Source organism: Sceloporus occidentalis, unplaced genomic scaffold, assembly GCF_023333645.1.
Source record: "Sceloporus occidentalis isolate IW3139 unplaced genomic scaffold, rSceOcc1.0.p SCAF_1, whole genome shotgun sequence".
NCBI lineage: Eukaryota > Metazoa > Chordata > Lepidosauria > Squamata > Phrynosomatidae > Sceloporus > Sceloporus occidentalis.
Window position 1 is genome coordinate 60774440 of NW_028316981.1, and position 19131 is coordinate 60793570.

The window sequence follows — 19131 nt, forward strand, 5'->3', positions numbered from 1 at the left end:
CAAGCACTATGTGCGCCTCTAAATTATACATGCAAGTTTTCTTACATGGTGTGCATTTGGCATAATGTATACTTTGGCCCTCAAAACCATTTTTTCATACATAAACTTTAATGAAATATTTAACACCAAAGATAATGCATTAGCTCAAGTCTCCAATCATTTGAATACCTGCTTGGGAATGAGTCTCTATTATTACAGTGATGTTTACAATGAAACAAACATACACACAGTCTGGCTTTATAGCTAATAAATATATTAACTGTTTCAACTACCTTTAAAAATAATTTTAATTGCTATAGAAAGTTCTCAATGCCATCATGTTTTGAAGAAACATGAAAGCAGACAACTAAGGGTGTTAAGCATCCTAAGATATGCCTCTATATTCTTTAGACTCATATCAATTTGTAATCATGGGAAGAATGGATATCCTCATTTGCATCAAATAACTCAACTACAGAATAAATCATTTTATTAGATTGTTCGGGAAATGAATAAGAAATGCAAATAAATCTCAACAATTTAAGGGTACCATGGTCAATTATTCTGTTCAGATTCATGCAGGTAACCATGCTTTTGCATGCGCTGACAATGCGAAAATATATACTCCCAAAAATGGCTAAATCTTGTTCATGTGCATATGAGGTATCCCACTGCTTATTTATTGTTTTTATTCATTAGACAAATTTATATATTGATTTACATGGAAAGCAAAGAATAGGGGAGGGAAAAAAAAACAGAAAATAAAAATAAATCATCATTGGTCAGCAAAGGGATATAAGGAGCCTGTACAGGTCACTTAGGGATATAAGGAGCCTGTACAGGTCACTTTGGAGGTATGCTGTTTAAATGACACATGCATCTTAAGTGGCCAGAAGCTGTGCCAAAGTTGCGCTCCAGTCCTTAGGACTGGAGCGTGGCTTTAGTGTGGCTTCTGGCCTCTTAGGACACATGCATCATTGAAACAGCATACCTCCAAAGTGACCCAAAACAGCTTTATTTTGGCCAGTCTGTATGGGCTCAAGGTGACATTACCAGGCAAAGAAAACCTCTTTGAAAACATACATTTAAGTAAATACTTTTGGCATTTGCCTAATATTGAAATGGCGTGAATCCCACAAGGTAGATGCCACTATACTGAAAACCCCTTTTGGGTCACAAGGCAAATAAACGTTAATGTCATGTGATACTAATGAATGTGCCTTTCCCAATGATATGGATAACTAGGCAGGGACATTAAAAAGGTAATACCCACAGTAACATAGCCTCAGGTTGTTTAAGGTAAAACATTCTTCTGGAAGAAGAGGAAGAGGAAATAGAGGAAAACACCATAGACACTGGTGTGTATGACTAGTCTTCTATGACTATAGGTGATTCAGGGCCATTTGTAGCATTTATTTTGATCCTGAAGAGAAAGTAAAATTTTAGCTTTCATACTTACTTGAAATGATTTAATAAACGTCCAGAGCAAAGTTCTGATCCCTTCACCCCTGCTGAGCAGCTTCACCAATCGCATCACTCGGAAAAGACGGAAAAAGGTGATGGAAATTCTCGCACTGTCTTCGCTGTTCTAAAAGGGTGTTATGGAGAAATCAGACCAAGTGAAATAAAATGCAGAACATGAAACATTTCAGGAAATGAAAAGCAACAACAAATGCAAAGATGAAGGAGGTAAGATCTGAAAATGTATTTCCAGGCCTTTTCAACTCGATAAGCATGATATGACAGGAAAAAGTACATGCCAGCACACAGGACCTGTAGAAATGCTTCACACATCACATGCATTTCCAAGTTTTCCACTTTGTTAATAGGGTCATGTTGGGTTTGTTTGTAGTAAATGGACACATTGACGACAAAACCAAACCACTGCATACACCTTTCTAAGTATGACAATTATGAAAAATACAGAAAAACCAGTGGAGAAAATAGACATGGTAAAAAGAATAAACTCAAGTAGAAGTACAATCACCGGGGTCAGTTTACTAATCTTACCCCAGACTCATCAGTTGTGACAGTTTCAGTTGGCTTTGGCTTTAAAAAATTAAGAACATTACATATTAAAATCAAATCAAAGACCTTGAAAAATAATTCAAATTGATGATAAAAAGGGAAAACACTAGTGCTTTAACTTTTAAAAAATAACATTATATATTAAAACTAAATCAAATTAAATCAAATACCTTTAAAATAAATAAACTGAAAATGATTTAAAAAAGAATTTGAATTAATGTTTGAGAAAGTCTTGCTAATTGGAAGGGAACTTTAGCATGTTCTTTCATTACCACAACCATTGCTTTACAAATGTACAAACCATTCCAACATTTACCCTTGAAATTCTGCTTTAACATATTCCCCTTTAATACTGCCAGGTACGTTTCTATCTAAACTGTTCCAAATACTGCATGCTATAATAACAAACTGACAACATTTGTGAATGTTGGCAAATCAGTAAAATGGAGAATCATTAACTTTCTCTCTGAATTACTGGTTTTCAGTTGGTGGGCTGTGACACCGTAATAATTCCTAACTACTAACAACACAACCATATTTTGGAAGAAGAGAAGAAGAAAAGAGAGGAAATGAGAAAGACAATTAGAAGAGGACAAATACATGTAAATATACGATAAAAGGGAAAATAATATACAACATGTAGAAAAATTAGGGGTGGATCCCATTTTACAGTTTGGGATTAAAGGTGTGTTGCTTAGAATGGTGGAAGGTCATTACTCTAAACCAATTGTTCTGTATTTGATTTCTGATTATCTAAGAATGTCAGCCAGTACGGTCTGCTTAAACTGATGCCTGACCACAGAACAGCATTTGATGAAATGATATTAAAGTTACTCTGTGGATGCCGGAGGTCCCCTGAATGGGCAATTTACTTGTAAAGAGAAGCAGAGCCTGAGGTATCTATTGGCAGATTGTACAGTATTTGATAAACAGTGGTTTTGAAAACACCAGCTCCATCTGGATAGGACAATAAATGGTTACAGACATGGATTTTGTTATGCAAGTCTCAGTCTTGTATGCTTCCCCTTCTTCCTCCAGAAAGGAGGAGACTCAGGGCCAAAACACATTGCAGAAATAATCCAGTTTGAAACTGCTTTAATTGCCCGGGCTCAATGCTAAAGAATTCTGGGAACTGTAGTTTTATGAGACATTTAGCCTTCTCAGTCAGAGAGCTCTGGTGCTACAATAAACTACAATTCTCAGGATTCCCTAGCACTGTGCCAAAGAGGTTAAAGTGGTTTCAACTTGGATTATTTCTGCAGTGTGTTTTGGCCCTAATTCAAATGAATTGGTTGTGTTTTTTTTTAATCTGTTCAAATATATAGCCTTGTTAGTCTGGAAAATCAGTATTCAAAGGGATCTTGTAGCATCTTTGAGACTAACAGAAAGAAAGAAGATGGTAGACATAAGCTTACTTCCTCTAAAAATGCATCTGAGGAAGTAGGCTCAAGTCTACAAAAGTTATAAATCATATTAAGGAACTATATGGACTCAGACATTCATTACCCCATTTTTTGTTTACTTATGTATGATATATGAGTGTAATTTCATTTTAAATCAATAAAGAATTATAATTAAAAAGGGGAAAAAGCTCATGCTATCAGCTTCTTTCTTTCAGTTAGTCCAAAGTTGCTACAAGATCCTTTTGCATACGAATTGTTCCATCTATGGTTTCCTGCCACAAACCAACTTCAAAATATGGGCTGGGAAGTCAGGTCATTCCAATAAAACATAATTATGAATAATGATAGTTTAGGGTTGAAAATGAAAACAACAGTTTCCTATCTCATACTTATGGCCCCATTGGAAGAGAGGGAAGAAAGGAGTCCATGATTAATGCGTATAACCAGCTGCGGTTGTTGATCAAACTGCCAGTGAGTCAGAAAGTGAGATCTGTGAGTTCATAAAAGGTACAGGGTCTTTCTGGAAAACTGATGTGGGTAATAAATCTACTGCTTCCTTGCCATTTTTAGAAATGGAGAACATGTACTACTTACTGGGCATAAGACACTGCATACTCCCCAACAGCCCTGATTTGGCAAAGACAACCCCAATTAATCTTTTAACTTTTTCAGCTGCTTTTAAAATGCCCCAGTTTCCCGCTCTGTCCTTATCTTAGTTCAATCGCTGCAAACTGAGTTCCAAGTGCAAAAATAGTCTGTACTCAATTAATTCAGCAGGGAGGAGGGAAATGGGAAGGAATATTGCCCTCCCCTGAAGACTCAACAAAAATAAACTGCTACAACTTCTCCTGGCTTGTGTGTTCTTCCTCATTAATAACCTTTGCCATCTTAACCACACACTGATGTTGCTTGCGAACACATATCCCAGGGTTCACCTGTGAAATGTTAGAGGGAACAATATTGTACTCTTGAGAAAAACTGTGAATTGGAAAGTAAGCCAAGGTTCATTAATTAATGACACTTCTGAACGGAAACTCAAACTCTCAACATCAAACTGGGTAGCAATAAATTTTAATGACGATATAGAGAATTCACGGCCGCACCTTTACAAGGACATCTGATCACAGCTGGGGTTATGCAGGAAGTGGTGAGAGAATCTCATTTGATCAGGAGCTACTAAGACTCAAAGCTAAAGTGGAACCATAGTACACAGTACCATGTAGAAACCAGAATGGAAGAGAGGGAAGAAAGGAAACTATGAGCTCCCACTTTAAGCCAAAACAAGAAGCTTTGAGTACCTAGTTGAGGGTGGGATAAGAAGGTCTACAAATGGGGTGACCAGGTGGTAGGCTTGGACTATGTATTGTACTCAGTAGCTAAGAATGATGAGACTTCATACACAAACCTACTGGGACTGACAAGGGTGAACATCTAGAGCAGTGATTCCCACACTTTAGCCCTTCAGGTGTTTTGGATATCAACTTCCAAAAGCCCCAGCCAACTTGGCCAACAGTCAGGAATGCTGAGAGCTGAAGTCCAAAATATCTGAAGGACCAATGTTTGGGAACCACTGATCTAGAGAAATACTTCCAGGAATATGAGGGATGTGCGATAAACTATATTGCATGATCTGAAGCTCAAGAAAGTATAGGCCAGTTCTGAGTGATTTTCAAGTGGACCACCCACAGCTGAAGGGACAGTTGAGGAAAAGTCCTTTATATAATTATTTAACCTATATGTACTTCATTTAGGTTTTGATGAGAGCATTTCAGAGCCTCACAGATAATGTACCACAGAAGCAAGCTTCTCTAATGACAGGAGCCGTGGTGGTGCAGTGGTTAAATGCCTGTACTGCAACCACTCAATCAAAACCATAAGGTTGCGAGTTCAATACTAGCCAAGGCTGAAGCTTGGCCCATGCTTGCATCCTTCCGAGGTTGCTAAAATGAGTACCCAGCTTGTTGGAGGCAATTAGCTTACAGTTGTAAACCACTTAGACACTGATAGTTCAGTATGAAGAGGTATATAAATGAAGCTGTAGAGTAACCCCAAAGGTGGTGACATTCTACTGCTCCAAGAATAAGGATTTATTACAGAATAGTGTGGATTTCAGTTACATTTGAGTGAAATATTTAACTATGTGAATTAAACTTCATTTCTATTTAGTGAGAAAGCAGGCCAAGGTACATCTTCAATTTATTTTTGAGTTGGCTATCTGTTCATTTTATGTTTTGTTGATAATTCTACATCAAGCACATGTCAAAAGTAGACTGTTCTCACTTTCTAACTGAATCCAATTATTCACTGCAATCAACACCATAATACAGCAGTACATCCTATTTCCTCATGATGATATGGGTGCAGTGCCCACACCCACATGAACTCAGTAGAGTACTCACCTCCAGCTTACATTTGCACATGAACTCAATTCGCATGTTTTTGTGCTGCCTGTGCACACCAACCCTTTTCACATCTGACTTGCTCCTATCTCTCAGTGAAACAACCTGCATCAAGCATGGATAAAGACCTGGAAGCTTGATACATACCTCTTACTACCCCTAGCAGTCCAATGAGCTAACTGTGTGTGCAGGTGGTTTTGAAGAAGACCCTACTGAGTCTATATGGAAATTTTCACATCCAGGTGTTGTATGTATGATGAACTGCCCAAGCTTTAATGTTTAATAGAATTTGAGGGTTGCGAGAGGCTATTTTAAGCTGAAAAGTAAGGGAAGATAGGCATCCTCACCTGGCATCATAGAGGTTTATGGTATCTCATCCTGTTCTCGATCTGTTCAGACTTAGTTACAAGAGCTCTGACCAGTATCCAACCTCGTAACCCTATAGAATTTGCACATCGTATATAGAACTTTTTATATGCTATCAAGAATAGAAGAGAACAGTGTAGTGTAGTCAGTAATATGGCTACGCTTGGAGAGACCTGGGTTCAATTCCCCATTTCAACCATGTAGCTAATATGATACCTTTGGGCTAGTTATCATTTGTTAGCCTATCCTCTCCTACAGCATTGTTCAAGGCTAAAAACAAGAGAGAGAACTAAGGCCAATGCCCTGTGTTCTTCCAGAGAAAACAAGATAAAAATAACAACTTTCTCTCCATGTTGGAAGGGAAATGGAAAATCCACTCACTGGCATATTAATAATTTATCTCTCTTAAAATGGGAGGTGGGAGCAGTTAGCATGAGAATAGCTAAGCCACAACTGAAGATAAACTACTCTCACTCCATTATGTGGGAACCTAACTATGCAGCTGGATTGTTTTTTTTTTTTTTTTAAAAAGATCAGTATTTGTAGCTGTACTGTAAAGTGGTGATTTAAAAAACAAACAAACCACAAATGGAAAACCACAAATGGAAAAGTATAGACAAAGAGACTAAATTATTTACATAAAGTTATTTGCATGCATTCTGGAAGAGTGGAAAGAGTGGTCAAGGAAATAACTGAAATGTTGGCAGCTCATCACTGTGGTACAGTCTGTAGTAATGCAAATGACTACCTTCCTCAAAGGTAAGGCTGTCAATAGCTACTAGTCACAAGAGTTTTATATTATCTCCATGTGGAGTTACAGCAGTAACAGAGGACTACTACTTTCATGTCTTGCGTACAGTTTGTCCTAGGAGCATGTCTGGTCAGGAAACAGGATCCTTAACCTTTGACCTTTGGTCTAATCCAGCAAAGTTCTTTGCATGTTGTCATGAGAGCTCATTGTTGCTATACCAGATTATGAATTCTGGAGAGCATTCATGCCAGATTACAAATGCTACAGAGCAAGATTAGATCTTCTGTTCAGATTGGTGAAATGATAAAGGGTAGAGGATAAAGAACAGAGAAGCAGATAATGTGTAATCATTTATACAGAATGCACAGAACAGACAGCTTAAGAGATAAGAGAATACTAGAGATACTAGAGAGAAGATAAGAGATACTAGAGAGGGAGAGGGAGAGGGAGAGAGAGAGAGAGAGAGAGAGAGTTCAGTAAGATTCTAAAAACTCAGGATTGTCAGCCACCTGTAAATAATGCTTAACTCTTCTAAAGGCTGCATGGAAGTCAGAAATCCAGGATACTTTTATCAATTACCAGTATCAAAAAATTGTATTATTTATTTGTTTCCTTTCTGTCTTTCTAAAAGAAAGAAAACTGTACCACTTAAACTGGCTAATCCATGTGAAAGGTTATTTTATAACTCTGAGGTTGTTAAACAAAAGGCTTATTAAATTAGCATCTTATTTAAAAGGCTTTTCAGATGAAGCAGTATGCTCAGTCTATAACTGGGACTTTTTGTGTCCTTAAGAAACTTGGTATAAGAACTCTCCTCCCAGCAATCCAAAAGCTAGCAACTGAAGTACAGCTGGCCTTCCATATCAGCAGGGGTTTGCTTCTGGACACTCTCCCCCCATGGAAACTACATATCATGGAACCTCAACTGCCATTATTGTCAATAGACACTGACATGTGCATGCTGTATCAGCATGGCTGCATGGACACAGTACCATTGGTGATAATGGAGTGGGCTTATTGGCATATTTTCCGGTCCATGGATGACTAGCCCACCGATACAGAGGGCTGAATGTAATAAACAGTGCCATCCTAGCCATGTGAGAAATCAGTCTGGAGCTTAGAAAGTTACATTTTAAAAGTAATTTGTTATGAAACTGTTTAAGACTCTTTGGCGGGATACAGACCGCCCCAAAAGGGCAGTCTATCCGTGCCTTGTTTTGCTGTGTGAGAGAGCCATAGCGGACAAACTGCGTGGCTCCTTCGTACAGCAAAAAGAACCCGCAAAAAGCAGGTTCTGGGGTGTGATTGTGACACTGCAGTGTGCCAATGGCGCACTTGCGGCATCACAATGATGCAGGGACATGCAGACACTAAACATCCGTCGTGTCAAAATAGCGGCGTCCATGTGTATAGGGCGCCACCATTTTGATGCCTCCGTCACATGCTAGGGGTGAGGCCAGTATGGGCAGTGCACCCTTGGCCAACCCCTAGCACGTGACGGGGGTGCCGCAATGGCCCATATGAAGAGGGCCTTTTTCACCCTTGAGTTGATTTCAACTCATGGTGCCCCTGTGAGTGAGACATGTCCAAGACCTCCTATCCACTACCACCCAGCCCTGCTAGGTACTGTAAGCCCAGGCCTGTGGCCTCCTTGATTGAATCTATCTCTCTGGAATGTGGTCTTCCTCTCTTTTTACTGCCTTCCAGTTTTCCAAGCATCATTGCCTTTCCTAATTTGTTATGCTTTCTCATGATGTGGCCAAAGAACAGCCATTCAATTTAGTCATCCTGACTTCCTTGGAGAGTTTGGGCTTGATATGTTCTAGAACCCATTTGTTCGTTTTGTTTGTCTTTTTGGCCATCCATGGTATTGTCAGCATCTTTTTCCAGCACCATATCTCAAATGAGTTGATTTTCTTTCTATCCACGTTCTTCACTGTCCAGCTCTTGCATCTGTACATGGTGACGGAGAATGCAATGGCTTGGAAGATTCTAACTATAGTGCTCAGCTGTACATATTTTTTTAAGTTGCAAGTAATGTTAATTTGTTATTTCTAGATGTGGAATCAATCTTACTATGTTAATTGTTGTTTCCTCCAAGGTAAGTGAAGCTACATATAAAAAACTGATTATTTTGGATTGAAAGGAAGGAAGGCAGTCTTGGCAGGTTCATCACTGACCTACGATGCATCTGCACTGTAGAAATAATCCAAGTTTGGCACCACTTTAACTGCCATGGCTCAATGCTATGGAATTTTGGCAATTTTAGTTTATTGTGGCACCAGAGCTCTCTGACAGAAAACCTAAACATCTCACAAAACTACACTCCCAGAATTCCATAGCATTGAGCCATGACAGTTAAAGTGGTATCAAACTGGATTATTTTTGCAGTGTTGACAGCCCTTTAGGCATATTCACTGAAAGCTTGAAGAAAGGCCTTCTCATACACTAATCTTCCTTCTTACCTCTCATCACCTACTTTGCACCTGTCAGTATTTTGTACAGTTCATACAGTTCTCAGTATTAAAGCTACTCAATTTGTCTACAGAAGTACAGGCTTATATAGTGGATAGTGATCTGTTTAGTTTTTTATTTTGTATGCACATGAAGTATTTATGGAGTAATCTCTTCAAGGAAATATAAGTCAACAAATGCCTTTTGTATGGAAGGTCCCTAGAATAGTAAAATCCTATTGGTTGTCCTATGTAAAAGATGAATTTGCCTCTTTTTCTTCCTCTGATAATTCATTTCTTCCATTTTAAACATGGTATTTAAAGTATTAGGATCACACTACAAGTTACATTAAACATGCAGATATAGGTGTCTTTTTGTTTTACTGTATGTGCAGGTGAGACAAGTTTAAACTTTAAAAAAATCACTTGGTTTTCATCTCCCCAGCAGTACCACAGTAAAGTTAGAAAAAGAAAACTTCCATTGATGGGTCCTCACACCAACCCCCTGTGTTCAGAGGGTTGCAAATGTTTAGCCTAAAAACAGAGGAAGCTGTTTAAACTTTACCCAGCTCTGGGAACTTGTCTCGGTCTCAGTTTGTATCAGGGCTGTACATTCTTAGAGTAAGCCAAAATGTGATCTTTAGAAAACCCCACGATAGGTTTGCCTTGGGATCACCATAAGTCAGAAATGACTGGAAGGGACACAACACACATACAGTTGTGCTGATAAAAATATTACAGAGACAATGTCAGGAAAGATTTCAAACAAGAAAATATGCATTTCTTAAGACCTGCTGCTGCTGCTATTGAACCATTTTAGTGCCAAAGTGAATAAGGTGCAGCACAAGAAAAACAAACTCCAATTAATAGTATTTTTTGGTGTTTTAATGCAGAATGTGGACAGTTTGTTTCCTCCCCGTGTTGTGTGTGTGTATGTGTGTGGGGGAAAAGCATTTTGCTATATAGTTTTCACAGGATGCCCATAGCATCCTGCAGAGATTGTGGAGATCCCACAGACCATCTGGGAGGAGAGGGAATTTATCTGCTGTTCAGCAACTGCACATCCCATCTCCCACCTTCCTTCCTTCACCTCCACAGAGGAAGCTGCCTCTTGGCAGGACTGAGGCCCAGCTAGCAGCTCCCAGCAACTGCCCAGCTGCCTTGGGTTAGACTCTGGGCTGGGGACTACAGTGGGGGCAGGTCTACTGCCAGTGCGGTCACTGGGGAGTGACACAAGGGCGAGGGCCTGTCTCCCTGCTTCCTCCTTGATAAACAGGGCAACTGGCCAGTCCTGTCAATGTTTATGCCACCAGGCCTTTGCATGACATGGATGCTGCTTTATTTTTGTTTTAGTTTTAAAGAGTTTTAAATTTTAACAATGTAATGTTTTTAATTGTTTTAATTGTTTAATTGCTTTCTAAACTTTGTATTTTTAACGTTTTATACTGTTTTAACTTGGCCTGTTTTAGATTTGTTAGCCACCTTGAATCCCTGTACTGGGAGGAAGTTGGGATATAAATAAACAAAATAATAATAATAATAGCAGTAGCAGTGGGATAATAGAATTGAACAGTTGGAGGGGGCTCTTGCACATCATCTATCCCACCCCCCCTCACAGAAATTCAGACCTGGGATATACACACCTTATGGCCTTCTCTCCCTATCCCAGTCTTACAGTTTCAGCCACAATCTACTGGCTATAACATAGGCTCATTATTGCTGATATACAGTGAGCTGTTGGTATCTGCTGGGATTCGATTCCAGGACCTCTTGTAGATACCAAAATTCATGGATGCTCAAGTCCCATTAAATACAATGACATAGTAAAATGGTGTCCCTTACATAAAATGGTAAAATCGAGGTTTGCTTTTTGGAACGTACATATTTTAAAAGTATTTTCAAGTTGTGGTTTAATCTACAGATATAGATTCTGTGGATACAGAAGGCCAACAGTAATGTAGATTCCTGGGAACAAGTTAAGCACTGACAAAGGCTGAGATTTTCCTGTTACGGTTGGTTACCACTTTTGTCAGCAGAGATTCTGCATAAAAATGCTAAGGCCCCATACAGACAGGCCAAAATAAAGCTGCTTCGGGTCACTTTGGAAGTATGCTGTTTAAATGGTGCATGTGTCCTACGAGTCTGGAAGTCATGTCAAAGCCATGCTCCAGTCCTAAGGATGCATGCATCCTCTGATGCGGCTTACAGACTTTTAGAACGCATGCATCATTTAAACAGCATACCTCCAAAGAGACCCGAAGCAGCTTTATTTTGGCCTGTCTGTATGGGCCCTAAATTTAGTAATTTGATTGAACGGGTAGGCTGTAGGAGTTGGAGGTATGCTACATGGACTTCTGGCCTGTTCCAAAGCCACCAACTAGAGGCAAGTATATGAAACTGAAAAAGAGTGGGAGAGAGGGAGGGAGAGAGCATGGGCTCAGAAAAAGAACTGGGCACAAAATTTACCAACTATGTCTGGGTGTCTAAATTTCCTTCAAAGAAATGAAGAACTTGAGGAACTGCAGGTAGAGAGCATCACAAGTGAAGGAACAGAAGGAACTGAGCTATAGCGGGAAGAAAATCTTTTTATATACATAGGTAAGGTCAGTTGATATTTGCTAAACTTGACAAAGATTCAGTCTTGTTTTCTTGCTGGTCTGTGCAAGCAGGCAACTTGCTGGCTACAGACAGCCTTCATCTTGTCCAGCCCTTGATGAGAACAAGGTCTGACAGCAAGTGAACCCTACAATGCTTTATGAAGTGCTAGCAGTCCATGAAAGAGGCAAAGTAAATGGATTTTAAAAAAACCCTGCACTCTCTCCTCTATAGCATCATAATTTTAAAGGTTTTTTTTTGAGGCAGAAAACAAACAAACAAATCAAGCAGTGTAAAGGCAAAGTGAACATGCTTTTGAAGCACCCTGCAAGAGCCATCCAAACTGTTTCTTAACTAGGACATGCTGAACATTACACTCAGTTCTTATAAAGCCAAGTTTATAAAGCATAAGTGCACATATCTGAATAATTTACTTCAACTGAAGGGGAGATTTGATAAGTGCAACAAAACCTCATAGATATGTGGCACCACTGAAGCCATTAGACTACTCAAGAGAAAGTGGCATGACATATGCCTACATACTGATTACTATATATCATTTAATGTTATTTCATTTTCAAAATATAATGCTTGCAAATAGCTCATAACCATGTGTCATAACCACAGTTCAGAAGTAAACATTTAGATGACTAGAGCCAAGGGTTTTGTGCATGGTGTGACATTTCCTTTGGACAAAATGTGAACAGAAACACAAAGATATGTTATGGCCTTCAACAGACCTTTTGATCTGTAAATTCTTATACCGTATATATTCACTTGCCTTTAAAAATTTCTACAAATAAAATGAACATGAAAACCAGTTAACAGAACAGAAATGTATGATATCTAGCACTATTGCATGATCAGTTAGATAAAATAAGCAGTTGGCAAAAAATAAATGCTCCTCTAATACATTATGCATCCTCTCAACTTTTCTCCACTTCTAGACTTGGCACAGCATAAACCAGTTGCTAAAGTAATGGGTTCAGATGTGGGGAAACTAGTTTCAAATTTTTGATAGGCAGTCAAATTCAATGGACAAATTGCTGTCTCTCCTTGAAGTTGCTGTCTCTTAGCATAATTTACCTCACCATGTTATTGCAACATTAAAATAGCTCCCTAAGCCTCTGGATAACAATCACATTAATGCTGAAATGAAGGTTTTACATATAAGCAGAAGTTTCCAAATTTTCTGGGCATTGGAGTGCTTCTCACAACACCTCCTTGTCACTCCTCCCCAAAGTTTCTTTGGGAAGCTAGTGATCCTCTAGAGAAGCCACATCAAACCATCTTTGGAATGGGAAGACAGAGAGGGAAGTTCAGTGTATGGAGAAGTAGCTTTTGGGTATGTGCATGGAGCTCTCTGAATTCAAGAAACAGATTTTAAGGTCAGCTGGAGACATTAAATGTCTTGCAGGGTTGAACATGCCAAAAATACAATTGAAATAGCCCTATCTAGCACATAAGCATGGGCTCATACACAAAACATATTTATCTGGTCCTAGATCTTAACAAAATCTATAATGTGGCACATGGTTGCTTTTTTAATAATAAAATAATATAGGTGCATTAATAATATAGGTGCATTAGCAGCCCACGTCACAACCCTGTATAAATAATCCAGAAATGGTCTCAGATTAATATTCATGTTTCGAATAAGAACAGATCTTTCTCAAGTTTATCAAGATTATCAAGATTTTCCACCTATGTTCAACTTTAATATACCAAATGCCATCTTTCAAATGAACAGTTCAAAGCTACCTTCATTTCCAAAAATGCACATCTCATTGGGGGAGATTCAAGAGGGTAAGTGATACCCAAGACACTCAAAGGAAAGTGAAATTGCTCTGATTCCACTATTTAGCCAACTCTTTCAACAAAGGAATTGACAGTAAATACAGTGAAATCAATTTATATACTATTAATATAGTATTTAGCCAGGTCAGACTATGATTTCTGAGAGCCAGCAAGGTATATTGATCAGCATATCAGACCTAGATTCAATAAAACCTCAAGGTTCAAGTCCCTGCTCAGCTATTAAACTCACCATACAACTGTGGGATTTATGATCTCTCAGACTAACCAGTCCTTTAGGAATGTTGTGTGAGGATTAAATGGAGAATGGTAGATCATTACATCACTTGGAATTACTTGGAAGAGTGGTGATTTATAAATCAATCAGTTAATCAAAACTTTATATCCAGGAGGCAGGAGTATGGATTTGCTCACTCTGTCTCCTACTGAGTTCAGGAAGCAAAGCCTGTACTGGCTCCTCCTCACAAACCAATGTAATATATAAGGAGAAATCTCACATTCCTAGAGTGCCTGGACCTGGTCATTATACCAATTACCCTGCATAAATCAATTGTCATATTTAAAACATTCCAAACATTCCAAACAGCTCTATGAGATGAGCCTTTGATTACACAACCACCACCACCCCGACCACATTCCTGGGTCTCAAAAAGTTAAACTCTAATCTGAAAGGATTTTCTTCAGTACTCCTAAGAATGGTATTCTGTTGGCATTATAAACAGCCAGACCTCATATTATTTTTCAAAAGGACACTCATATTGAAAAAAGGTTATTACAGAAGATGTTGTTAGTAACAAGACACTGCAAGCCACGTAGGTGTGTAAATTACCAGAAATATTAAGCTATCAGTTCTGTTTAATACTAAGCAGTTCTTGCAGGCACTCCTGCCAAATGAAACATTTTCTGCACTGTGTTGAATTCAAAGTGCTTAAAATCCATTATATCTACTATCTAAAGCTTTGCTGGGTGAGCAAGTCTGTATATGTCTGATGAATTAAAAACAAAATACATGCAAAATAAACATCTCTTCCCCCTCATCCCCACCTCCAAGTCTGGAGTAACCTTTTTTCTAAATGTGGGATGTGCAAATAATGTAATAGGAGAAAAAGTTTTTTTAAAAAAGGCTTGTCTGTCATCTATACACTCCTGAATTTTCTGCGTACAGTCGGTCCTTCTTATACACGGATTTTTTATACACGGATTCAAGCATTCACGGTTTGAAAATGTAAAAAAAAAAGGATAAATTTCAAATATCAAACCTTGATTTTCCATTTTTAATAAGGAACAACATTTTGCTACATCATTATATTTAATGGGAATTGAGCATACACGGATTTTGCTACTCCAGTGTATAACAAGGGTCCACTGTAGAATGCTTTTGCTGGAAACATAAGCAAAACCTTTCCTATACACTCTTGAATTTTCTGTGCAGAATGCTTTTGCTGGAAACATAAACTCAACCTATCTATGAATGTCCAGGGAAAACACCGATGAGAACCATTCTGATCAAGAGATATCTCACATGAGAAATTGAACCTTCACAGGTAAACAAGAAATATGAAAATACAGCATATAACAGTACAGCTTGTATCCTGTGAACTGAACGCTTGAGAAACACAAAGGAAAGAATTTCTAAGGAAACAAGGTGTATCATGCCTGGTGACTGCCAAGTTATTAAGCCAAACAATTAGTTTTCAGAATTACCCTTTTGCTGTAAAATAAGGCCTGTAAATCACACTGAGAGGTATGCTGAGGTCTAATTTCATCAGATAGATGCTGACTAATATCTAGCTTATATGTGACATATTTGTTGACATCGCTGCCAGCAAAGGAAAAGTAATGAGGAGAGGAACAACCATCTTTGAATCCATTAAATGACATACTTCTGGAAGTAGTATGCTCATCTTGTGTCACGAGTATACTGTGATGTTAATTTGATGTGAAATGTGCAAGCATGTAAAATTTCTACAAATTTTCCAGAACACTGCATTCAGGAAAGCTAAAGAGAATGGGTCTTCATTACCTGTAAATGTGAGCAGCTAATTAAATAAAAATTAAGTGGAAAACTGAATGAATACAACAAAATCTATCCTGGAATTTAATGTAACACATAACAAAATGAGAACCATATGGTCCCTTTTTGAAATCAGGAGGTCTTTTCTTCTGGGAGAGGAGGAAGTACAAAGGAACTGGTATATAACTTCAACAAATGGCAGCCTTAAGGCCAAGCAATAATGGAAGAAGAATAGTTTAGGGTTACTGGAAACGGGAAGAGCAATGGGAAACTACTAATCATGTCATTTACTCTGAACAGGCTGGCTTTAGGAAAGGACAGGGTACTACTGACCATTGTCTGACTTTATTTTTTAGCCCAACAAGGAATTGCTAGTTCTAACAAACATTTATTTGTTGTCTTTGTTGATTTATCAGCAGCTTTTGACTCGATTTAAAGAAATCTGCTGTGGCATAAACTGGCCAACATAGAAACTTTATTCCAATATGATGGCTAGAATAAAAAGTTGGTATTTCCACAAACAAAGGAGTGAAACAAGGCTGTCTGTTGGCAAAAGCTGAATATTAACGATGCTAAAACAAAGGTGATGGTGTTTGGAAAATAATATTCTCACATCTGATGGTCTGTCAGTGGTCACCAGATTGAACAATGCCAGGAATTTAAATACTTTGTCATTCATTTTACAGAGATTCTCTCCTGGAAGTCACATATAGAAGCTACCAGAGCACTGGCCCTATGAAGTATTACATACATTCTTTATTACGGTCAAAGACCAGCATCAATATAAAATATAACATAAAAAATAAAATAATACACATAAAAAGATTGCTTGGGATAAAAATCTGCCAACTAGAAATGTAAATAATTCATTTCCGTTACATTTAAGATAGCTTCAATTAAGATAAAATAAAATAAATAAAATAGAAATAAACCTTTATGGGTTTCCACCCTTAAGATAGAAATAGTAAAGGTAGATTATTAGCAATATCAGGTTTTAACCAGACATACAGTATCAGGCATGACACAATATTATGTGTTTAACTTTGATCAGTTGTTCTTTTCCTACAAGTGATTGCTAGTGCAGAAAATTGTGCCACTTTATAAGTTATATGCAAGTTCCAGTCTGACAACAGGTAATTTAAATAAAAAGCTTCAGATCTCCCAGGTACGTTCAAGAGTATAGGAGTGATCAAATCTCTGCGAGCATTTGGGAGCCCTGGTGGCGCAGTGGTTAAATGCCTGTACTGCAGCCATTCACTCGAAACCACAAGGTTGCGAGTTCAAGACCAGCAAAAGGGCCCAAGCTCGACTCAGGCTTGCATCCTTCCGAGGTCGCTAAAATGAGTACCCAGACTGTTGGGGGCAAATTAGCTTACTTGCTAATTAGCTTACTTGCTGTTCACCGCTAGGATCTTTGGAATAGAGGTATATAAATAAAACAAATTATTATTATTATTATTGTCATAAAAAGGGCAATGAAATAATACATGTCCAACATTTTCTACATCTCCTGAGTTACAGGGGCATGTTCGCTCATGAACAGGAGTCTTAGTAAATTTACCCTCCAGTAATGCTGATGGAAGAACGTTTAATCTAGCCAGTGCAAAAGCTATTCTATATCTGGGGATCGATAGGTTTGTGATGTAGTTTGGCACAGTAAGCGGTCCTATACTGTCCCAATAAGAAAAATAGTTTGCGGACTGAGTTCTATGGTTTTGGACTTCTGTGTCCTTTATGCGCTGCATAATGGCTGTTTTAGCTTTAGAATATCCCACAGACTGGAGGGCGTTAGTCGTGAGACCCAGATTTTGGAGTTTTGTAGTCAGAGAGTTTTTCCATTTAGATTGAAAAGTATCTGCCAAAATTAATGGCATATGTCCCACAGGAAGAAAAGTCAACTTTAGCCAGAAATTTACAGTAAGCATCAATATTCGGGCTTCCATAGAAATTTGTCCTGTCTCGAACCTGAGTATTACATTTGGGATGCATGTTGGGATCCTTGTAATTGCTCTTAAAAATCTGGTTTGTGCTACTTCAAATGAGTTGTAATTATTAAGCGTGTACACCTGACAGCCATACAGCATCTGGGAAATTATTTTGCTGACAAATACTTGGATGGCTGCGGGGACATATTGGCCACCTTTAGAATAGAAAAAGGAAAGAAGTGCTTTGGTGCTTCTTTGGGCACTTGCGATGGCATGCTTCGTTTGCAGATTCCATGATCCTGTTGACTGGAAGGTTATCCCTAAGTATTTGTATGAGGTAACCTGATCTATTTGATGGCCATCGATCGGCCATTTATGTTTGGTCTTTTTCTTATTAAATACCATAACCTTTGTTTTGTTGTAGTTTATAGTCAACAGTTCATCACCTAGGAAGTATTGGAGCAATCCTTAGACACTGCAGGGAGTCACCTGGTTGTTCCAACCATGAAAATATTTCAAAGTGAAGTCATTGCCTATATTCTCTATGGTGTCACTGTTTAGGTCTGGGATGACTGTCAGGCCAGAAATAAGCGGGCCAAAAGAAGTTACTCCCAGCTGATTCGGGGACATGGCGTTTAGATGACGCATGCCCCCAAAGTTGCCAGAAGCTGCTCCAAAGCTGCTCCAAGATGGCAGGAGTGCATTTAATTCACTCCTGCCAGCAGCCCATTTGGGACTGTGGTAGCGCCTGGCTTCAGGAGCGGGCCGTACTGTCACCATGGTCCTGCTGTGATTGAGGCTGCTCCTTCCAGACTGTCTGCTTTGGCTCTCAGATACTTAAATTGGAATCTCTTCAGAATACATTTCTTAAGAAAATGTTAATACTTCCACCAAACAGTCATGCAGCTCTGGTCCAATCAGAAGTGGGTTTCCTTTAATTCTATTTTATTGAAATGCTGGAGAATTGCAAAAGATTCTGCAGTTAGGGTTTTGCCCAAGTTATGTTTTAAACAGCTATCACACTGCAAAGTTTGGAGGTCAGGATATCATAGGTTGCTTGAATTGTAGCCTATTCCAGTTGAGTTTTTTTTTTCTATCTTGAATTCAAAAGAGAAGTTTCATGGATACTTCTTTGTCCTTGGACAGACAGGCTATTAACAACTCTAAATTTTCAAAATGATATAGACTATAAATAAATTTGACCATCAAAGGGCTGTCACCTTAACAAAGCTCATATTCCCCAAACCCAAGCAAACGTTTTACAGCCTGTCATTTTCTAATCATGTCTAAAGCTCTGATTGATGGCAGATATACCCCTTTAGCCCTCCGTCTGTATATTGAGGATCTGCTTCATTATTTGCTTTCCTGTTTGTTATATTTCTGAAGCTAGAACCAAATTTCTA

At 38.5% G+C, this 19131-nt stretch overlaps 1 protein-coding gene across 2 annotated transcripts in view; it reads right to left on the minus strand.

The window, feature by feature from the left end:
- Positions 1 to 19131, minus strand: part of CACNA1D (calcium voltage-gated channel subunit alpha1 D) — a 387489-nt gene that overhangs the window by 74601 nt on the left and 293757 nt on the right. For both annotated transcript variants that reach the window (XM_089522716.1, XM_089522725.1), the window contains exons 33-34: positions 1990 to 2028; positions 1439 to 1567 (exon numbers count right to left, since the gene is read on the minus strand). In XM_089522716.1, coding sequence (XP_089378842.1) covers positions 1439 to 1567; positions 1990 to 2028 — 168 coding nt within the window. The remainder of the gene's footprint in view (positions 1 to 1438; positions 1568 to 1989; positions 2029 to 19131) is intronic.